The sequence below is a fragment of the Podarcis cretensis genome (genome assembly GCF_951804945.1).
Source record: "Podarcis cretensis genome assembly, chromosome: 16".
In the NCBI taxonomy this organism is placed as follows: domain Eukaryota; kingdom Metazoa; phylum Chordata; class Lepidosauria; order Squamata; family Lacertidae; genus Podarcis; species Podarcis cretensis.
Window position 1 is genome coordinate 18,974,935 of NC_137186.1, and position 23,137 is coordinate 18,998,071.

At 45.3% G+C, this 23,137-nt stretch overlaps 2 protein-coding genes across 6 annotated transcripts in view; one reads left to right on the top strand and one right to left on the bottom strand.

Moving 5' to 3' along the window:
* Positions 1 to 3,365, bottom strand: part of IQGAP3 (IQ motif containing GTPase activating protein 3) — a 42,189-nt gene extending 38,824 nt beyond the window's left edge. The window contains exon 1 of one of the 3 annotated variants that reach the window (XM_079956344.1): positions 1,956 to 2,548. In XM_079956344.1, the coding sequence (XP_079812470.1) occupies positions 1,956 to 2,322 (367 nt within the window). In that variant the 5' untranslated portion in view covers positions 2,323 to 2,548. Of the gene's footprint in view, positions 1 to 1,955; positions 2,737 to 2,883 lie in introns of those variants that run through there. The other 2 variants (XM_079956341.1, XM_079956340.1) reach the window with 2 other exon arrangements.
* Positions 830 to 22,884, top strand: TTC24 (tetratricopeptide repeat domain 24). Of its 3 annotated transcripts, XM_079956702.1 has the most exons (13): positions 3,763 to 4,807; positions 4,887 to 6,023; positions 6,783 to 6,998; positions 8,058 to 8,186; positions 11,357 to 11,478; positions 13,739 to 13,858; positions 14,570 to 14,673; positions 15,904 to 16,052; positions 17,148 to 17,289; positions 17,801 to 17,880; positions 18,823 to 18,874; positions 20,083 to 20,191; positions 22,464 to 22,884. In XM_079956702.1, exons 2-12 carry the CDS (start codon positions 5,252 to 5,254, stop codon positions 20,186 to 20,188), a joined length of 1,992 nt encoding a protein of 663 aa, XP_079812828.1. In that variant the 5' UTR covers positions 3,763 to 4,807; positions 4,887 to 5,251; the 3' UTR covers positions 20,189 to 20,191; positions 22,464 to 22,884. The 3 variants fall into 3 exon arrangements, with proteins under 3 accessions (XP_079812827.1, XP_079812828.1, XP_079812826.1); XM_079956701.1 differs by lacking the exons at positions 3,763 to 4,807; positions 22,464 to 22,884 and adding an exon at positions 830 to 929 and having other exon boundaries at positions 5,218 to 6,023; positions 20,083 to 21,165; XM_079956700.1 differs by lacking the exon at positions 22,464 to 22,884 and having other exon boundaries at positions 5,218 to 6,023; positions 20,083 to 21,165.
* The last annotated feature ends 253 nt before the right edge of the window (positions 22,885 to 23,137 follow it).

Genomic DNA, 23,137 nt, shown 5'->3' on the forward strand with positions numbered 1-23,137 from the left:
CTGTTTTCATTTTTAGGCATGTGCATAACAGAGCTGCACCAATCAGTTGTAAAACAGTTTTTTATGCTTCAAATCTTATGCCAATTTTATTTTAATAGTTTCAACAAGTGCTATTTGCCAGATTTTATTGTACCTATTTTTTTTCAAAGAAGCACCCTTCAGGCTTTTCCAGCACCGTGCCTCGTTATTACCAGCCACTAAAAGATAACTCACCAGGGGTTAGTATTATCTCCCATGAAAAGATTTGAGCCTAACCAGCTCTGGACATTTAGAGTTGTTTAGAGAATGTCTCAAGAAACAGCTTCCTGCCCACCAACTTTGAGCCTAGCTGTGCTCTAACAGCAATGCTATATACAGCCTCTGTCCTGTTGGCATAGAAAGCAAATGCAGGTCTGGAGAAGGTAGGAAATCTTTCCTCCAGAATGGAAAGGAGCCCATTAAAAGAAAAAAGAAAGAAAAAGAAAACAGAAGCATAAGTCAAACAGCTCCAGTCAATGTTATGACTCACTCACTTCAAACTGTATCCTTGCTGCCAAACTGGCAAGGCATTTCACAGGCACTCACTTCATTCCTAACGGTTCTTTTGAAAGCATGTAAACAGATATTTTGCACGGTAGGAGGGGTATGTGTGGTGTGTCTGTGTGCTTACGCTCTCTTTCACACACACCCTGCTGCTTTAAGAGGAAAGTTAACAAAACATTGCTTCATAGGCAGTTGGGTGAGAGTGGATAAATATCAATGAAAGAATTGCCTGATAGGATCACATCCAACATCCATTTCGTCTGGCATCCTTTCCTACAGTGGCCATACCATGCACTGTATCTCCCCCCACCCCTGCAAAAAGAAAAGAGACAGATCCCTGCCTGAGCTGCTGCCAGTCAGGGTAGACAATACTAGCTAGATGGACCATTGGTCTGACTCAGTATAAGGTAGCTTCATATTATTTATTATGACAATTATGCTTGTCAATCCAATTAAGGTAAGCAACTAATTCCTCTGAGTACACAGCAAAGTTATTTGCTTTTCTGCTGGTCCACAGACAGAGATTTTGTGGTGAGGGGGACCAAGGAGTCCATGGGTAAAAATCAACAGCCCAAAATTTCAATATGGGGAGCTAAACAGGTTTTAACAACTGCTTAATTTTATTAAGGGCTGATTTTACAATAAAAATAAACTTCCAATCTCATTCACCTTTTCTAAGTTATGATACATACCAAGAGAAATGAAGAAAAATCTGTAAATGGTGGAATGCAAAGTATTTTGAGATGCAGATGGCTGCACACACTAAGCTGGCAGTAAGTCCCATTGAACAAAACAGAACTTGCTTCCAAAGAGATATGCCTGGATAGAATTACATGGTAAGCAAATATGTTGCACCTGGAACAGGGGCATATCCCTGTGGCTCCCCCAGAACTGCCTTAGGCACATTTACTCAGAAGTAAAGCCTTACTAACTTCAACTGCACCTCCTCCCTGTCACAGGGAGACTTTGGAGGCCTTTTTTAATTAGGCTGAGTATTGCAGCCATGAGGTCAAACACAGGGGCTCAGGTCCAAGATAGAGATTTCAGGTTAAATAAGTCCCCCCGCCCTTGCTCTTCCCCTTTTATGTCATATTTCGTCCGATAAATAGCTCTGGGAAGATTGAAAGCTCGTCGCGTTTCGGTGGATCCCACCCACAAAGGTGTGGTCTAAGTATGGATCTCGTTTCCTTGTCTTGAATTCATAGAATCATAGTTATTATTTCATAATGACTTCAAAGAGTGTATAGGATTGTACCTAAATCACTCACCAGGGATGCAAAAGAAAAAAGCGACATAATTTGAAATGCAGTCAGACAAATAGATATCTGTGCCACATTCCCCTCCCCGGGTCCCCCACCTTCGACTCTCTGGGCTTGTGCGCCCGACCCCCACTAGCCCAGCCCAGCCCAACCCAACCCCGACGGGCAACTCACAGGTGGGTCGGGCCTGCCCGCCCCCCGCGCGCTGGTGGGTCTGCTCCATCTCCGGCGGCTCCGCTTCCTCTGGGGGAGCCAAGCAAGCTCCGCGCTGGAAGTTTGAATCTCCCGCCGCCTCCCTTCCTTCTCTTTCCAGCTGAGGCCGCCGCGGAGGATCCTGGGACCTGTAGTTTCCTTGGTGAGCCCAGCCATGGCAGTTGCATTGCGGGATGCTTTGTACGCCTTCCCGGGCGGAGTTTGCAGGGAGAGCTCGGGAAGCGAGGAGGAGCAAAGCGTGTTCGAGCTCCCCAGTTTCCAGAAACCAGGGAACCCGCTGCGGGGCTCCAACAGCTGCTGGACTACAACTCCCATCATCCCTACCCATTAGGCACGATGGCTGGGGCTGATGGGAGCTGCAGTCCTCAAACTATCTCCGGAGGGCCACCTAAGGCGCAGCAAGACTCTTTGTTGCTTGTTTGTCAGAGACAAACGGACATATGGGCGTCCTTTCGCTACAGTCTCGAGTATTTCTCCCAGTATTTTCAGTTTCTTTGCGCGCATAATCGTGCTTGGTGTCATTTTCCTTTTCAAATGGGCTGATTAAAAGAGAGAGGTTCTCCAACTAGTCAGGCCTGCTTGAGAAGAAGTAAAAACGGGAAAGAAGATCAGGCTAGTAAATTTATTGTCACATAAGCTTTCGTGGTCTGAAGTCCCCATTTTCAGTCCTCGCTATCTTTATATGCATATGTAAAGCAGAAAGCAAAGGAGGGACTGCTTGCTAAAGTTCCAATACGAGAAAAAAAAAGGAAAAGGTGTCAACTACCAATCTAATCCCTACGTTCACCCCACAACTTTTTTAAAAATAAGAACAACTCTGCATAACACTTGTGAAAACAAGAAACTCACTCACCTGTTTTTAAACCAAAATTAAGAAACGGCACTGTACCTGGAAACACTGCAATGCCCGGTTCAGTGCGTGGAGCAAGCCACAAATCCATCTCCCAGTTTCAAAAATTTCTTTAATATCTGGTATATTCTCTAGGTGTGAACAAAATGTGAAACTGTAAAAAAAAAAAAAAACCCCAGATACTTCACTTTGATCTCAGCCACGAGATCGAGAAGCGACACCCTCCTTAGAACAAATGCCCAGTGCATTCTAGCCTAGGTTTCTGAGGACACGGCTGCAAGTTCAGGCGCTCGCCGCCACAGCCGGGACTGCCCGCTTTGCTATCCCTGCACAAACGCAGCTCTTCCGTCCCCTCCGCGTGAACAACCTTATGCTGGGTCATTTTAATCATAAATTTAGGGACCCTCTGCGGCTCGTTCATTTCACAGAATCATAGAATTGTAGCGTTGGAAGGGATTTCGCAGATTGGTCTGTGGTTTGCACAAATTACATTTGCATAAACCTTACATGAATCACACAAAAACCTCTTTCCTAGAATGCCGTGTCAAATCTTTTGAGCATCGCTGGTATGGGCGCTGGTATTGCGGCGGTGGGGGGAGGACTTTTGTTAGCGGGAGGGCAGAGCTATCTGCCATTCAATTGGTCAGTTAGTTGAGTATTTTTATTTAGTTACTTGATTTAGAGGGGGCAACTGCTCCCCCTGGCTACACCCATGATTGCTGGTAGTTTTTGTTAGGAGGTGCTTTGCAAAAAGTTTACCTTCTAAGTCTAGATGGGAGCAAATGTGGGCACATTGCTATCCAGTTCCTCCTCCTGGGACTCCAAAATACAAACACCTGACCTCAGTCCCAGCCTGGGGGTACCAAGGCAGAGCACCACACAGAGAGAGAGAGAGAGAGAAAGAAAGGGGGAGCGGATGCTGTCAATAAAAGCCAGTAATAGGCGCTGCCACCCCCACTGCTCTCTGCTTACGCAACCTGAGGCAGGAGAGCTCAGGCTGCACCCTGGATGTCCCCAAGATCCCAAATGTAAGAGCTAAAGTAGCATTCCCTGCATTTGGGTCCTCAGACAGAAGAAGCTAAATCATACAGCAGGAGATGTGACCAAAGAGGTATAATAATAATAATAATAATAATAATAATAATAATAATAATAATAATTTATTTGTACCCCACCGATCTGACCAGGTTGCCCCAGCCACTCTGGGTGAATTCCAACACATATAAAAACATAATAAAATGTTACACATTAAAAAGCTTCCCTATACTGTACAGGGCTGCCTTCAGATGTCTTCTTAAGGTCTAAGACACTGGTTTAAGAACCAAGGCTTAATCCAAATAAACACGCCAAAATGAATAGGTAGATTTCCACCCCCCCCCCCCAGGGTCTGGCTAATTCTCTGTTTACACTTGCATGCTTCTGCCAGGCACATAAGTCTGTGCACCTCATAAGAATGTACCTGTGTCTTTAAAAAGCAACAGGAGACTGGCTGCATGCAAATACCATCACAGGTAACCTTGGGAAGAGAGAGAGAGATGTGGGTCCTCAGTTGTTAGAGCTGGTTGTCATGGAGAGAGTCAGCATGTCTCAGGCATACTGAAAAGAAACTTGAATCCTCGCAAGCCATCATGGGAAGGAGGGAGGGAGGCCAGAGTTTGCTCTGCAGAGACTGGGAGATTGGCATGGTGACAATTTCTTACATTTTCCTACAAAAGGCCTCCATCAAATTGCACATCTGAAAGATATATATGTACATGATCTTGAAAAATGTTTGTTGTACTCTACGAAGAAAGCCTGCGCATAAAAAAGTCTTTTAAATAAGAAACCCTCGAAAATTTCACCAAATGAACTTTCCTGCGTGATGCTGACATTTGACAGCATTTGCAAAAGTGATCTGTAGCTCCACAAGTCCTATCCCAGATCGTCAGCGTTCACTAGAAAAATATTACTGACTTTCATCTCGGTGAGTCATAGACCTTTATTATTATTGTAGTCATGTGTTTAAGAAGAAGTTTCTTCTTCTTCTTCTTCTTCTTGCACAGGGGCTCCTGTTTCTTTCTTTCTTTCACGGCTGCAAAACAGGAATAAATTCAACAGCTGAAGCCAACACTCACTCAATCTCCTGTTGTTATCTCTCCTCTCCCTTCTTCCCCGTTGCTTTCTCACATCAAGTTTTCCCTACACTTTGTTTTTGCATCCATCCAGGTCTCCGGAAGACGCTTTGCACCCTCTCTCTCTTTTTTTAAACCTCCTGAGCTGATTTTGAAACATGTGGTGTATTGCAAGTGCTGTTAATGACATGAAACGATGACAAGGTTTCCGCTTTATTGGATGTCCTCCCCGTGATGTCTCTCTTGCTCCTGTTTCCCCTAGAAATGGACCCCCACCAGCTCAGCAGCAACCACTGATGGCTCTGGAGGAATCCTCTGTACTGGAGGCACAGCTCAGCCCAGAAGAAGGCGGACGGCAGGGCTCTAAGGTGCCCAACAAGAAAAAGAAGAAATGGAAAGGAAAGGCAGAGGCAGAGGCACCTGGGGAACCTGAGAAGGAAGGCGAGGTGCCCTTGAGGAAAGAAGCCAAGATTGAAGATTTCACCAAAGCTGGCCACCAGGCTCTGCAGCTTGGTGCCGTTGGAGAGGCCTTATCATGCTTCAAGAAGGCCTTTGCCCTCTCCTTGGAAACTTCAAGTGCTCAGGCCCGGAAGGTGTGCGCTTTCAACCTGGGTGCAGCCTACGTGGAGGCCGGGAAGCCGGAGAAGGGCCTGGAGTTCCTCCTCAAATCCCACTCTGAGGAAGGGGAAGCCGGGGAGCACCTCGGGGACCTTTTCTTCAATGTTGGGGCAGCCCACGAAGGCCTGCGGGATTTCCCCAAGGCCTTGGAGTCTTTCCGCAAGGCCCAGGATCACTACCACTCGGTCCAGGCCGGCAGCGAGGCCAGCACCTACATGAAGATGGGCTACTGCTACCTGGGCATGGAAGACCCTTCGCGAGCCGCCCAGTGCTTCCAGGAAGCCGGCCGGGCTTACGTGGAAGTCGAGAGCCTAGAAGCCGCTGCAGTGGCCCTCAGCAAAGCCGGCAACTATATGCTTCAGAGCGGAGAGTATGGCGCCAGTGACATCGTCAAGGTGTTGAATGAGTGTCGCTTGCTGTGTGAGCGTCTCTCAAACAAAGCTCTGCTGGGTATGTCTTAAGGGACCCTGAAAGGAAGAGTTTGGGTCAGCCACATGAAGCCTGTGTACCATAGGCAAAAACGTTCCTCTTTTAACCAAGCTTGTGGCTGATTGACATCCAATGCCCTTTTAAAATTTGTTGGGGAGCGGGGGATTATTGGGTTGTTGTTGTTGTTGTTTTTATTATGTATTTTATGTTTTTATATTGTGATTTGCGCTTGTATTGTAACTGCACTGGGACCTGCTGCTAAAGGCTGGTATACAAATTTAATAATAATAATAATAATAATAATAATAATAGGGTTGTGTTTGCCTGGCCTCTTCCAGGTGGTGAGTCAAGGTTTTGAATCTGCAAGTGGTCAAGAGTGCCATACACTCTTGTGTGTGTGTAATGACTATGCATGCAGATTGCAAGCTCCAGAACGGCAACAGCTGGCAGCAAATTATAGTATAGACCTTCTGAGTGGTCTGCCTTCCTCCACTCCCTCTCTACCAATTAACCTGCATCTCCAAGGTTAGCCTCTGTGACCTCACCAGGAACCTCCCCTAGGTCTCAGGTTTGGGCCCCGAAATATAATTAGTTGGACCTGTTCACCAGGTCTGCCCTCACAGATACAGGATCACTTTTTGAAAGGGACCCATTGGCATCATTCAGACGGAACCCCCCAAACCTATAAAACTATTTTAATATTGAATTGATTCATATATTTATCAATGTATACTGTTTTTCCTCTCTCTCCCTCCCTCTCTCCCGCTCTCCCCACCCCAGGAAAACTCTATAATGACATTGGGCTCTGCTTCTCCCAGCTCAAGATCTTCTCCTTGGCAGCGGAAAGCTTTGAGAGAGCTCTTCCACTCTGCCAAACCCATGCTGACGGCCGGTGTGAAGAAGCAGTCGTCCTTCAGAACCTTGGGGCTGCCCATAACACCCTTGGGAACTTCCGGAAGGCTCTGGGGTTCCACCGGAGGGCCGCCTCACTACACAGTAAGTTGCTGTAGAGGACACCAAACTGGCCCAGGTCACTTGTCCAAACACACAGATGGGGTCTGACAAGAAGCACACAAAGTGATGTAGAAAACAAGAGACAAAAAGGGGTATAGTGGTGAAATCTGAGATAAAGTAACACTTAATATTTTTTAAAGAGCCTTGTAATCAGTAAAGATTTATTGCACCATGAACTTTGGGCATCAAATGCATGGAATGCTATCCTCAGTGGGGAGATCTGTTTACTGAAAGCAACAAAACAGCACTACAAAAACAAGGAGGCTCTGAATTCTAGAAGGACGTGAGCCAACTTTTAATCTCTTGGGCAAGTAGGGAGTGAATAAAAGATAGCATAAGTGAAAAGAAGAAAAATATATCTGTTCACCAGCCTTTGCCAACCTGGTGCCCACCAGATGTTTCTGTCTACAACTCCTATCAGCCCTAGCCAGCATGGGCATTTTGGACTACAACTCCCATTAGCCCAGTCAGCATGACTTTGCTGACTGCAGTTGTAGTCCAAAACATATGGAGAGCACCAGGTTGGTGAGCACTGTCCCCTCATATTTGCAGCATTATTATTTTTCAAGTAGATCTCCTCCTCACTACTGCTGCTGTTTTCCCAGTTGTCTGTTTTAGATCGTAAGCTCCTTTGAAGCAGGGATTCGTTGATTTTTGCCAACAAATCTCTTTAAGGCCCTATGTACACTGGTGGAACTTAATATGATGGTGATGTCAGAAAACTGGGCAGTTCTTTTGAAAACAAAAATGGCTTTACCTCAGAATTCAGTCCCTGTTCAGCAATCCTTTTATTAGCTGCCTAACTACACATCTTGCATTGAACATTACCACCTCCTGTGCATTTTACAACAGATTGAGAGGCAAAAACCTACCAGGTAAAGCTTTTTCCTGGCCCAGATGTCAAGTGAAAGGGAACACTTGCTCCCCCTCCCCAATCTCCCTGTGTGAGGCTCAAGAGTGGGGCCTGTGAAAACAAAAAAAATGTTCAGCAACAGGTGGAACGCTTCATGGAACCCAGAGTTTGTGGATATTTTTGTGCAGGTGCCCTGGGAAACAGGAGAGCTCAGGGACAGTGTTTTGGCAACTTGGCCTATGCGCTAAGCCAACTGGATGACCACGAAGCTGCTGGGGAACATTACCTTCATGCGCTCCAAGCCTTCAAGGACTCAGGTGAGAAATGAGGTGTGGAGACAGGAAGAGAGATCCAGAGAAAGTGTTTTCCCACCCTGCACCACCAAGGCCAAAGGGGGTTGTAACTGTTTTGTAAAAAGCAGTGAAGGCAGGTCCAAACTCATGTATTATTATTAGATTTATCACCATCCTTCAGCAGCAAATCCCAGGGCAGGTTACAACAATTTAAAATTCAGAATTAAAAACAACTGAAACATAATATATTCAGAAAAATAGGGAGCATCCTGAAGACACACATCTCAGGTGTCAAAGGCCAGCCTAAAGAGGCCGGATAGTGAAGAAGCCAGACGCAACTGTGGAGAGTTCCACAATTTACAGGCCGCCGCAGAGAAGGCCTCTTCCAGGGGCCACCCCCTAAACTTATCAGGGTGATGGAACTACTAAGAGGACCCTCTCTGTTGCTCTTAATACCTGGGAGGGTCTGTAGGGAAGGAGGCGGTCCTTCAGATATTTGGTGCCTAAGTCATTTAGGACTTTGATTAGTAATGCGAGGACCCTGAATTGGGCCCAGCAATGAACTGGCAAGGACAGATTGTGAAGCTGAGGCTCCAGTACTTTGGCCACCTCATGAGAAGAGAAGACTCCCTGGAGAAGACCCTGATGTTGGGAAAGATGGAGGGCACAAGGAGAAGGGGGCGACAGAGGACGAGATGGTTGGATAGTGTTTTCGAGGTTACCAGCATGAGTCTGACCAAGCTGCGGGGGGCAGTGGAGGACAGGAGTGCCTGGCGTTCTCTGGTCCATGGGGTCACGAAGAGTCGGACACGACTAAACGACTAAACAACAACAACAATGAACTGGCAGCCAATAACAAGTGCCTCTGTCCATGGGGCACTTCCTTTCACTTTTGTGTTTCTGTTTACCTTACCTAAGGCCAACCTAAAAGGTCAAAGCCCCTAGGCTGCATTCTTCTTGGAAGTAGCTGGGGGAGCTGTTGACAGGGAATCTGGCTTCTGATAGTTTCTTAAACTTAAGATACATGTCGTGACTGGCAGCAGAACTCTGGTTAGGAACACAATACATAAGAGGAGTAACGATATATATTACACTTTTGCCCTCCCACTGTGGCATTTGATAACCATGTGTTCACTTACTCTCATTCAAGTTTGAAAATCAGGCTACAAGGGATAGAAGGATCCACCAATTTCATTTCTTTGTTTCTCATTTGTCAAGTCTTAAATTCAGTCCTTCACATTGTTCAGCAATTTGCAATGGGATATATATATATATATATCTCCTCATGAAAATTCACCAGCATTTTGGTGCAAATTTCTCTTAATAAACACCTATGTGCAGTTTTGACATGTACTCATTTTTTGTGCGCAATCTTGCATTTGTGCGTGGTATTTTCACAAATATCCCAATTTTTATTCTTTCCCTTAAAACGTGGATTTTTTTGGAACCAACTGTTTAGCAGGAGAGCTGCATCACAAAATTCAGATAAGGAAGAATTTCAAAGGCTAGCTGTGTTTCGGTTTGCATATTGTTTTGGGAAATGATAATTTGCTTTAAATGTGAACTGACTCACATTTCTCCCCCAACCCTACAGACAACAGAACAAGTGGCTGTGTGGCCATTATCCCAGCCAACCCATTAGCAGCTGGCCTCCAGAACTTAGAGATGTAACTGCTGTGACTAGCTGCCCATTTGTTACTGAGCCAGGTTCATGGTCCTTGCATTCGTTTACAAAGCCCTAAACCCCTTAGGGTCCCCCTCAGGGACCGCTTTAACCCTGATATCCCAGCTCATTCATTGAAGGAATCTGCAGGAGTGCCGTTTGTAATTCCCTGAGTTGGCAAGGCTCATTTGATGGGAACACGAACCTGAGCCTTTTGTGTCATTGGTCCAGCCCTGTGGAATACTCTTCTGATAGACATTCAACCAGGGATCAACCATGGCAAAAACAACAGGAAATGAGCACAGAAGATATGGAACTGGGTGCAAACAGATGAATAAAAGGTAAAGGTAAAGGTACCCCTGCCCGTACGGGCCAGTCTTGACAGACTCTGGGGTTGTGCGCCCATCTCACTTAAGAGGCCAGGGGCCAGCGCTGTCCGGAGACACTTCCGGGTCACGTGGCCAGCGTGACATCGCTGCTCTGGCGAGCCAGAGCCGCACACGGAAACGCCGTTTACCTTCCCGCTGGTAAGCGGTCCCTATTTATCTACTTGCACCCGGAGGTGCTTTCGAACTGCTAGGTTGGCAGGCGCTGGGACCGAGCAGCGGGAGCGCACCCCGCCGCAGGGATTCGAACCGCCGACCTTTCGATCGGCAAGTCCTAGGCGCTGAGGCTTTAACCCACAGCGCCACCTGCGTCCCTAAACAGATGAATACATAATAAGTAAAGAACTATAGGATCACAGAAGAGAGTCTGTTGTGGACAAAGATGGAAAGACTTATTATTGTTAAATATGGAGGAACGGTTTTTGAAGTTATTGGAGACAAAGCTGGTATGTTTGGTTAGATAAAAGCTATTACTGACATTTAAAAAGAAATAGGTAGATAGATAGATAGATAGATAGATAGATAGATAGATAGATAGATAGAACCCCTTTTGGACTTCTTGTGTAAAAAGGAAAATGAATTGATCTGTTTACATTGGAAGATTGTGGAAATATTGCCTAACAGAAAGTAGATCAGTTCGGTGTCATTCTGCAGTGAATATTTTGAATAATTTATTTTGTGTAACTGACAAGCAGAAAATCAGAACTCCTTTTTTATTTTTCTTCTCTTGTCTGTTTTCCCTTTCCCTTTTGTTTTTCCCCCTTTTCTTTTCTCTCGTTCCCTCTCTGTTTTTGTTTTTATTTAGATTTTATTTAGTTTTTCCCCCACCTTATTGTATTCTGAAAAAGCTTTAATAAAATCTTGGTTGTGTTTTTCTTTTAAAAAATAGAGATTCAGACAGCACCTTCAGTATCAACTTTTAAACACCTGCTGAAAACTTTTCTATGCCACTGGATCTGTGCAGGCAATTAAGAGTTCATTCTTCCACAATAGTCTATTTCTGCTTTGATATTTTTTACAAAGAGCAGTATCAAAATATTTTTTATAAGTAAAACAAAATAAATAATAGGGGGCTCATTTGTCTGTTCTTCAGACTGAACCCTGCTCTGTTTCCCTCCAACCCCATCTCCTCCTTTTCTGCACAGGTGACCTTCCAGGCCAATGGCAAGCTTACGAAGGGCTTGGGGCATCACACGCTCACCTGAGAGACCCTGGCAAAGCCATTTTGTATTACAAAGAGGCACTTACCTTGCTCTCTAAATGCCAGGTAAGGCTTGTTGCAGCAGCTGGTTCTGTGTTTAAAATTCAGCCTGTATTTTGATTATACAAAATGAACCTGTTGCTGACATGCTGTTTAATGGACTTGATCAATGTGGATTCAGAATTTAGGAATTTGGACTAACTGATGGCATTTCCAGACTGTTGCTCTTTTTTTGGGTGGGATTCAGTCACATACTGGTAAATTCAGGTTGTGCAATTATGGTTGGCTTTTAAAAAAAAATTAATTACATAATTGATTTATATACCCTGCTTGCTCCTGAAGGAGTGCAGGGTGGTGGAGCAACTCACAAACGACTCTGGGGTTGCGGCGCTCATCTCGCTTTACAGGCTGAGGGAGCCAACGTTTGTCCGCTCCGCAGACAGTTTTTTCAGGTCATGTGGCCAGCATGACTAAGCCGCTTCTGGCACAACGGAACATCGAAACCAGAGCAGCACATGGAATCACTGTTTACTTTCCCGTGGAAGTGGTACCTATTTATCTACTTGCACTTTTTGGGGTGCTTTCTGCTTGGTTGGCAGGAGCTGGGACCGAGCAATGGGAGCTCACCCCATCGTGGGGATTTGAACCACCAACCTTTTGATTGGCAAGCCCGAGAAGCTCAGTGGTTTAGACCACAGCGCCACCCACAGCTTCACAAAATAAAATCTAAAAACAGTTTTAAAACATTCTAAAAACAGTTAAAAACATTGTCTCAGTCCGTGGCCTCAGGGGGCCAGGAACAGTGTCTTTCAGCTGCCAAATGCCTAGGTGAATAGGAATATTTCTAAATTTCTCCTGAAATTTAACAGTGAGGAAGACAAGATGCACCTCACTAGGGAAGGTATTCCACAAATGAGGAACCACCATGGAAAGGGCTCTGTCACAGGTCAGTGCCAGCCAAGCAGTCCTCCGTGGCAGTGTCTCCAACAAGACCATGTGGGACATGGGATGTCATGCACAATAAACTATCTTCCCCAGAAGATCAGACTTTTTGTTGTTGTTTAGTTGTTTAGTCGTGTCCGACTCTTCGTGACCCCATGGACCAGAGCACGCCAGGCACTCTTGTCTTCCACTGCCTCCCGCAGTTTGGTCAAACTCATGTTTGTAGGTTCGAGAAAAGTGTCCAACCATCTCGTCCTCTGTCGTCCCCTTCTCCTTGTGCCCTCCATCTTTCCCAACATCAGGGTCTTTTCCAGGGAGTGTTCTCTTCTCATAAGGTGGCCAAAGTATTGGAGCCTCAGCTTCAGGATCTGTCCTTCCAGTGAGCATGCAGGGCTGATTTCCTTAAGAATGGATCGGTTTGATCTTCTTGCAGTCCATGGGACTCTCAAGTGTCTCCTCCAACACCGTAATTCAAAAACATAAATTATTTGGCGATTAGCCTTCTTTATGGTCCAGCTCTCACTTCCATACATCACTACTGGGAAAACCATAGCTTTAACTATACGGACCTTTGTTGGCAAGGTGATGTCTCTGCTTTTTAAGATGCTGTCTAGGTTTGCCATCGCCTTTCTCCCAAGGAGCAGGCGTCCTTTAATTTTGTGACTGCTGTCACGATCTGCATTGATCATGGAGCCCAAGAAAGTAAAATCTCTCACTGCCTCCATTTCCTCCCCTTCTATTTGCCAGGAGGTGATGGGCCCAGTTTTTTTGATGTTGAGCTTCAGACCATATTTTCACTCTCCTCTTTCACCCTCATTAAAAGGTTCTTTAATTCCTCCTCACTTTCTACCCTCAAGGTTGTGTCATCTGCATATCTGAGGTTGTTGATATTTCTTCTGGCAATCTTAATTCCGGCTTGGGATTCATCCAGTGATGAGGAAAGTGTTGGGGAAATTGGCTGGAAAGTGCGTGATATCACTTGCGTTGATGCAATTTCTCGTAACCTCTACACAAAGAAAATCAGGATAAATGATACACAGATCATCTGGAAGTGTCCTATGTCTGTTGCAAATTTGCCTGAGGTGAACAATGGTTGTTGCCTGTTATTGACCTCGTTTCAAAGATCAGTAGACATGAGACCAGATGGAAATCCTTGAGGTGGTATTTGCTTCTAATAACAAGCAGTTATAAACTTGCAAGCTTTCACCCCTTTTAGAGAAAACCGTGCCTTTTCATCTTAAAAACCTGGAAAGAACCACAGGTGAACCTACACCAAGGCTCCAAAACTCTAATACACTGGCTAGTTAGTTGATGAACTAAAGAAAATTGTGAATCCGCACTAACTTCACTGAACCTATTACATATATCTTTTCTTTAATGCCAGGATGTCTCAGGAACAGCCCAGGAGCGAATTGTGAACAAACTTACAGATGCCCTCCAGAACAAACTGTCTATGAACAGCAATTTCTTCCATGGTGGAGGGATTCTTCCATCTGCTTCCATGGTGAGTTCCCTGCCTGCCACCTTGTGCCATTTTGTTGGCATTAAACATGTGAGCTCCTGCCCTACCCACCATTGGACAAGCATTTGCAAAGTCATGGAATGTTCACAAACATTATTAATTACTGGTGAGGAAAGGTTGTTGTTGTTGTTGTTGTTGTTGTTGTTGTTGTTGTTGTTGTTGTTATTTATTATTATATACCCCAGCCATTCTGGGCGGCTTACAGCATGTCCAGAAACATAATATAAACATCAAGCATGATGAGCAAACCATGTCGGTTCTCTGAAGCAAGTTAATTTTTTTTTTTGGGGGGGGGGAATCACATGGGACCCAGATACAGGCCAAAGTCTCCCACATGTTTATAGCAGTCCACATCTGTTTTAACAACTGTGCTAGAATCTTCTAACATGTTACACAGAGGGAGAACAGCCAGGTAAGAAGAAAATAACAGCGCAAAACTATCCTTCGGCTGTTTCACTTCCTCCTAGTGAGAAAAATAATTGAAACTTGTAGAAGTATTTTTTTAAGCCAGGGGGTTGGGCTAAATCAGCTTCCTCCCAACCTGGTGCCCTCCAAAGATGTTGGACTCTGACTACCATCTGGGTTAACCAGCATGGGATGATGTCTAAAAGATCTGGAGGGTATGAAGTTAGGGAAGCCTGGGCTAGACTATCCATTAGGACTCTAGCTATGACCATTTCTCTCTCTGCTCAGAAACAGCTTCCTACATCACAGACCTCAAGCCAGGTTCGATTTGCTATGTTGCCGCATCGTAAGAATGAGAGCCTCCCTTCCATGCTGTGCCACACCAGCGAATCGTAAGTAAGGGAAATGTGCATGTTATGGTGCCGCTGTCCAAGTTCTCATCTCCTTACTGTTTCTCTCTCCCTAGACTGATTTCCAGAGATGAGAGAGAATATAAATCACTGAAATAATAAGTGGACTGAATAACTTGGCAAAATTTACAAGATAATAGGACCAGATTTATGATTTATAAATGTATGGAGAACAGCCCACGAGGTAGCAGTACTGAAGAGGGGAAAGAAACAGACACTTTCTATGCCACTAGGTGGCCATTTTTTACACATATTAACATGTCCATGGAGAACGCCATGGGTTTATTCACACATCCATTTGCCCCAACAGTACTGCCCTGGGAACGCCATGGTTTAGCACTGAATTGAGTTTTCTGCAGACTGCCATTGGTTCCAATTTAGCACCAAAGAGCAGGTTGTCCGAGGGGAAGTGATGGGACAAAGTCTGTCTGAGTTGAGGGGGGAGTGGCACTGCTTTGCAGTGGTTCCAGTACTCCTTGGAGAGAGATTTCCAGAGGATGCTGCTTGGGGACTGTTCTTTGGCCCCATGGAGCCTTTGGTGTGGTGTTCCTCAAGGTTCGCTTTTATTCCCTATGTTCTTGTTTCCATTATGTATTTTGTGTTTTCCTCTGGTATTTTTATGTTGTAAACCACTCTGAGATCTGCGGGTGAAGGGCTGTATACAAATTTAATAAATTAAAATTAATTAATTAAAAAGTGCTTGACCCATGCCTAGAAAGCACAGGACAAGTGGGAGTGTGGTTGAGTCTCATGCCATTTGCTTCAGTACTTCCTGATAGCTTTCCCTTTGTTAAAACTACGTTCCTTTAGGTGACATAGACTAGGGTAATATGATGTTCAAGCTCCCTGTTGAAGGGAAAACAATAATAGGCAAGTAAATGAGCATGACTGAAGATCTTCAAATAGAGTACGGACAAGAATACTTTCCTGGTTTCTGGCAAGAGAAGGGAGGATGTTTAACATTTTCTCATTATGTGGTGTTTATCTTTTTCATTTAATGTATATTATCTCAAAGTCAATTAAAAATACATTCCAAATATTATTATTAGAAATAACACATGAACACTGTTTGGTCACAGCTGATCTTTAGGAAATCCTGAGCTTGCAACCCCCAGATTAAAAGAACATGGCCACACACAGGCACCATCAAAGGCTCAAAATAAACATTTGTATTGTCTGAATATCACACCTCTGTTTCATGACTCTTTGCAGCTCTGTCACACAACAATGCCACCAGGCGCAGCCCATAGAAGAGCAGTCTGCACTGGCCCCATGGAACCAGAGATCTTCTCAGTGGGGGGAAATGGTAGTCCCTCATAGCAGCCATCTGAAATCACAGCAGGCTGCCCATGGAGCATCAGGTAACCCCCTCTCTACTTCTGGTCCTGCAGTCTTCTCTGCATGGTGCCATTTTCCCCCTAGTACAGAGATGGAGGCTCAAGTCAGACATCAGGCCAAACCATGGTTATGAATAAGAAACCATGACTTGCTATGTGAGTCTTGCAAACCAAGGTTTGTGCCAACCGTAGTTTGGTGTGATGCAGATCCACACCACACAATCTAAAGCACATCAGATGCACATTTAAAGCACACAACCTCCCTCAAATAATCATGGGAAATGTACTTTGTTGAGGGTGCTGGGAACCGTAGCTCTGTGAAGGGCAAACTACAGTTCCCAGGGTTCTTTGGGGGACATCACGTGCTTTAAATGTGCATTGGATGTGCTTTAAATGTATAGTGTAGATCTGTCTGGGACTGACAAACTTATAGTTTTGGGTCTTCCTCAACCTGCAGAGGTAACTGCAGCTCGAGATGGTTATGCTGAGGAGCTCTTAACCATGGTTGGCCTGTGGTGAAGATGGAAGCTCAAACTGTGGTTAGCGCAAACCTTGACTTAGTGTGATGTGTGAAGACAAGAGCCAAATTTGGTGGTGAAATGGTGAACTTGCAGTTGAGGTGAAATAGGTAGATTGCAGGTCGTCAACCTTTTGAGGACAGTGGAATTTTGAGCAAGTGCTGTCACAAAATGTCTGCAGTGGTGGTGTGGCAAAATGCAAAATTACTGTCACATCTAAAAGAGCAGAAAGAGAGACAGCATCACAAAATAGTGTGGGTATGTCCCCCCCATCAGCCTCCCCATCAATGGGAAAAGGCACCCGCATTAGCCATGCTACATGTGCTCACAGAGAGCAGCTCTTTGCACATACCCTCTGTTCAGATCAAATGGAGGTCCTGGCTTCCAATGAAATGAGGGTATGTTTAAAGGGAGCTTGTTCAACATGGGATAGTCTGAGTCAATGCAAACAGGAACTGAGCAGGAAGAGAAAACAGTCCTTCATGCATTGTGTTTTGAGGGGGTATTTACTGAGACCTTTCATGGGCACCATAACATTGGTGATGCATCAGCAGCTTTGCCTCTCAACCACTTTGCCTCTCAACGCTTTATCTTCCTGTAGTGTTGGTTGCTGCAACACATGGAGACAGGATCTCCACTCCTGGAATTCCGAACGGACGTGCCATGTTTGTCAGCAGTAGCACTGAAGACACCAAGCAGTCCATGGGGACTTCTGCCTGTCGCAATCAGACACAGGCTAACAGGTCAGCTCTTAAGCAATAGCTGCTCCCCAAAAGGTGCTGACACTGGGTATATCTGCACATGCCCTTAATTTCGAAAAAGGAAGGTGTTCAAAACAATCTTTTCCTTTAATAGTTTAGAACATTTATTTACCTTTTTTGCAATAAATAAATAGCAACCAATTCCCTTACTCTTCATCTGATCCGCCATCACCCTGACTCTGCACCAAACCATGGCTGAGTGTTAAGTCATACTCGGAGTAGACCCATTGAGCTCAATGGACAAGTTAGTTGGACCCATCAATTTTCATTGAGTCTGCTCTGAGTAAGTGGAGTCAACCCAAGGCAAGAATGATTTGGGGAAGGAGAAGGCCTGTTTTTCCATGAGCATTTCCACCCACAGTCTCCCTTCCAAATGTTGTGCGTTTGCAAAATAAAAAAAAAACAGAGGAGGAAACAGAAAAAAGACATAGTTTAGACTTTAAGTTGTGAATCTGGAAATCAGATCTCAGTGACATCCTTTATTCTTTTCTAGCAATCTCAATGCTTTTCTGCACCTGGATCCCTCCTGCCACAGCTGCTTACAGAACAGGAAGTCCCACAATTCACAACTAAGTAAGTACAGTGGTGTCTACAGGGCTCTTGATCAGAAGGGGCAAAACCAGGGCTTTTTTCAGCCGGAACTCGCCGGAACTCAGTTCTGGCACCTCTCAGGTGGGTGCCATTGTCATTATAAGAGAACAAAGGGAGGCGTTCATGGTGAGATCTGGCACCTCTTTTGCTAGAAAAAATAGCCCTGAGCCAAACCTTAACCAAGAGGGGTAAATTTTGAAGGAAAGCCTTTCTTTCATCTGTCCTGAAGCTCAATCCAGATAAGACCGAGCTACTGTTAGTGGGTAGTTCTGTAGACCGGATGGCTGGGAGATGGCTTGCTTGGGTCAGAAACTGAGGAGGCCTGTTGCAGAAAAATCTTGCCTTTCCAAAATGAATATTTCTAAGTAGGACAAACAGCATGGCCTCTCATGGCTTTCCCCCAATTCAAAGGTTCTGAGACCTTCTGTCCCCAGGGCTCACTTGAGAGAGGGCTGGGAATTACTGTAGACCACGAGTCACAAAATGGTGGTGGAGGTAGAGTTTGGCATAACCAGCTTGCAATTTACTAACATAGGCCATATCACACCATACCTTTAAAACACTAGGATGCCACTTTAAACAGCCATGGCTTCCCCTCAAATAATCCTGGGAGCTGTAGTTTGCTAAGGGTGGAGTTACCACCCATACCTGATATTCTCAGGGAACTCTGGGAATTGTAGCTCTGTGAGGGGGAATGTTGGCCTCTTAATAACTCTCAGCACCCTTAACGAAGTACAGCTCCCAGAATTCTTTGCAGGAAGCCACAGCAGTTGAAATTGGCATCATAGCGCTTTAAACATATGGTTTGGAAATTGCTGGAATATTTGCCACAGTACTTTGCTTGTGGCAAGGCCATTCCACAGTCCATTTGAGAAACACTGCCCTAAACTCTGGTTTATTCTGCTGTTTTTATGTCACACCCAGCAGGCCCCCACGAGTGCGAGTCTGGTCAACTGAGAGCAAGTGTCTTAGAGAGGTAGGTCAGTTCACAGAATGTATAATAAGGATAATAATTTATTTATTTATATGCTGCCCATCTGGCTGGGTTGCCCCAGCAACGCTGGGCGGCTTCCAACAAATTATAAAACCACAGTAAAAAACTTCCCTGTACAGGGCTGCCTTCAGATGTCTTTTAAAAGTCAGATAGTTGTTTATTTCCTTGACATCTGATAGGAGGGCATTCCACAGGGTGGGCGCCACTACCAGTAAGTCCCTCTGCTTGTTTCCTGTAATCTCACTTCTCACATTGAGGGAACCGCCAGAAGGCCCTCGGAGCTGGGCCTGAGTGTCTGGGCTGAACGATTGGGATGGAGACGCTTCTTCTCATGTACAGGGCTGAAGCCCAAGGCACTGTCCATCCAGTGACCCACCTTACCAGCCAAACACATTTTGGCACCTAAGGCGAACCACAAAATGGTGCCTCCCCCCTCCCTCCCTCCGCCAGTCATGGAAGAAGGGGTGAGTGAAGCTCTACATCAGGAACAAAGGGGGAATAAAGATCTCCACTGGAAGCAAGGGTGGGAGGAGACCAGCAGTGGCTCCTATTTGCCATGATGCCACTGTGGCATAGCATGGGGGGGGGGGGGTTGCCAAGGAGAAGGCAGATCCAGCCTCCAAGGAGTGCATTGTAGCAGTTGCTGCCACTGTGGCAGCAGCAGGGGGTGATGCATTCCTTGGAGGCTGGATCTGCTGCCTCTGTGGATCCTGTCCACAGAGGCGGCCACCTCACCTCAGTGGTGGACCTACATTTTCTGGGCCTCTTCGCAATCAGCAACGGCGTCTGCATAATCGCTCTTGTCTGTTTCAGTGGGGTTGTTTACAACCACCTTTACAATATTTGGGTTACTGACTCTCAAACTTTGGGATTGGTGAAATACATACCAATTTATTTATTTATGAATCAATTTGAGTCATGTGGCAAAAATTGGCTCTACCAAACCCATTTTTTAAAAAAGCAGCATGGACTGAAGTTGCACTGACTGGCAGCAGTGGCTGTCCAGGGTTTCAGGCAAGAGCCTCTCCTATCCTAGTTTTCCTGGAGATGACAAGGATTGAACCTGGGACCTTCTGTATGCAAGGCAGAGACTCTACCACTGAGCTGTGGCCCTTCCCTTCCCTCGAGGACCCCTGCTGTGGTGGTCCACAGAGAAGTTTTGGAACTCGCTTCTTCTCTTTTCTTTCCAGGGCTGCACCAACTCCTGCCAGACCCTTTGCCAGCCAGAGTTTGGAGCCTCGCCGCCAGCAAGGATGGGGGAACAGGTTCAAGTCCATAATATGTGCTCTGATGTGACAGGTGTGTCTTGCTGCTGAATTGACTGTTCGATGGGAGCTTTAGAAGGGTCTTGATGCTCTTCAGGTCCAAACCACCATTCGTAAACTGTGGCACACCGCTTTTCTGAGGAACACAAGTGCTCTTCCGGGCCCGGCCAAAGTGGGACCACCTAGTCCAGCATCCTGTTCTCAGCACTGGCTGGCCGAGTGCTTCTGGGAAGTTCACGCACAAGGCATGAAGGCCACCCCAGGATTAATTGGGTCCCTCAACATCATTGGTGCTCTGATAACACCAGTTTAGTCGCATTGGAAACTGCCTTGTTAGACCACAGATCCAACTGGCTCACGGCTCACTACTAGATATGTGCACAAAATTTCTTATAAAGTATTGTGTGTTTAATGATATGATCAAAATTACATATCAACACATCACAAACCCTCCAGAACTTGCATTACTGAATCTGTAATGCAACTGTGCTTCATGGATAAACCACTAATTGGATTTCTTTAAGGGGCCGCATCTATGGCTCTAGATGGACACATGATGGAAGGACTTGAAAGGGACAAGTGTGAAGGCTTGCTACAAGAGAGGATGGCATATTGCCCTTACAGAAAAAAACTGACTCACCAGTTTAGACCAGCAAGGGGAACAAAGCACAAAGTGTGATTGCTATTGTGTGCCTTCATAGAAGCAAGTGCACATTGGGTGAGATTCTGCAGGCGTTTGTGGAATTATGATGCCCTGGACCATATCATTTTCAAATCTTCTTTTTTTTGTAATAATACATCCTGCTACACTACTGTCACTTTACACAAGTAATCTCCTTTCCATATACATGTATCTCATGTGCCCATAAGAAAATTGCATAAGCCCAAATTTGTTACCAAACACCTAGCTGGAATGCATGTTATGAAACACACATCAAAGATGTCTGAAGCAATTGGGTTGCTGCTAATATTACCCAAGTATGGGCTATGGAGTAAATTAAATTTCTTGCAGATGCCTCCATCTCTGTCTAAATGTGTGGCTTTGCAAAAGAGCAAAGAGCTCTGGTTGCTCTGTTTTGAAGAGTTGGGAAAACTGAAGTAAAGGAATAATGTTCAAACCAACCGGGGGACTAGCACAATTTAAGGGCTTCAAATCCTCTACTAAGCTATGAAGCTCATTGGTTGTGATCTTTCAGGCCAGTCACTGCCTCTCAGCCTGGCCTACCTCGCAGGGTGGTTGTGCAAATAGAGGTGGAGGGGAAAGAACCACGTACACCACCTTGAGCTCCCTGTAGAAAAGATGGGATATCATTGTGATAACATACACACAATAGCACTCAATCAGAGCTTTCCAAACCGTGTGCCATGACATGTTAGTGTGTCGGCTGCAGTGTGTAGGTGTGTCACGTGAATGCCCCCCTTGCTTCTCCCAGGGCCGGAAAGGGATGAGTTTAACCTCTGGTTTGCTAGTAAAACTGAGTTACAGTATTGTGGCATGAAATGATGCATCCCTAAAAAGTGTGTCGCCAACATGAAAAGTTTGGAAAGCTCTGCACTAAACACACAAGGCACAACAAAGCAGGAAGTTCTCCTGCAGAAGCCGCTTTCAATCCAGTGGGAACTCAAGCAACACCACTGTCCTGTGGGGCAAAGCTGACACACTCAACAAGACAGCCCCAGCCTGCCTTTCCCGAAATTAGAGTTCACACTGGGGTGAAGAGGGCAAAACAAGATTAAGAACAGAAGCAGAAATATTTTGCTATTGGGGGGTGGGAAAGAAAGCATGAAGCGCACAGCACAGGACACACCTGCAGACATTCTCCCTGCCCCATAAAGCTGGGTGACTGTTAAGGAGAAGGGGGATTGGCACCCGTGGGGGGGGGCGGGGAGGTAGCAAAGAAGAGGAAGGAGGGATGTTAGGGTGGAAGGAGAGAAAAACACAGAAGACACTTTGCAATTTCAGGTTGTTGTTTTTACATCCCTCCTTACAGAATTAGGAGACTCTCAAAAAAGAGGGAGGTTATTGGTGCTGATGGGGATTTTTTGGGGGGAGGGGTGTTACAAAAAAAAGCAAAAATAGCAACACAGGAGAGGGCACATGCTTCCAGGCACACACACCGTCCAGCTATTTTGCTATTTTCTTGCATTTCTCAATCCCTCTCTGTAAAACAAAGGAGCTGTTAGACAGGGAGTATTATTGAAGGTGGGGAGTATTTTATATCCCCACCCTTGAGTTTCACTATAATCCCGTCTAATGTTGGTGTAATTAACTGAGTTCTTATTACCCGGTTTATCTTATTGCACAGGAGATCCTGCCCTATTGCTAAATAATTAATATTAATAATACATTGTGGAGCGGCAGTTGGAAGGAGCTAACTTGATGACCCAGTTGGATGGCTTTAGAAGAGGATTAGGCAAATTCCTGGAGGAGGCTGTTCTCTCGCAACTATTGCAAGCTGTATGCCTCTGAACACCGGTTGCAAGCCATAACAAGTGGGAAGAGTTTTCTTGCATCCAGGTACTGATTACAGGCATTTCAAGAGGCCTCTCCTTGGTCACTGTGAGAATAGGATGCTGGATGAGGTGGGCCAATGGCCTGTTCCAGCAGGGCTTTGCTTATGTACTAACAAATGTTTTTAGTAAATTATATTAGGTCAGATTTTGGATCCATGTTTTTATTTTTACTGTATGGCTGAAGAGCAGGGACTGAAGGGGAAGGCTGTTGATGGAAGACCAAGATTGTCATTCATTTCTATAAATCTTATAAGAACTGTGTTACATGCTGCAAACATTTATTTGATTGACCTCTAGCCACTTCTTGAACAACAGCCCATCGTCCTGGAGAACATAATACTTGCAGCTTAAAATGAAAGTATCAGGGAGATAGATGTCCATCTGTCATTGATACGTTCCATGGGGGGGGGGGATGCACTGGGACAACCAATCTCAGTGATCACTGTTAGGAGGAATTACGCTAAGA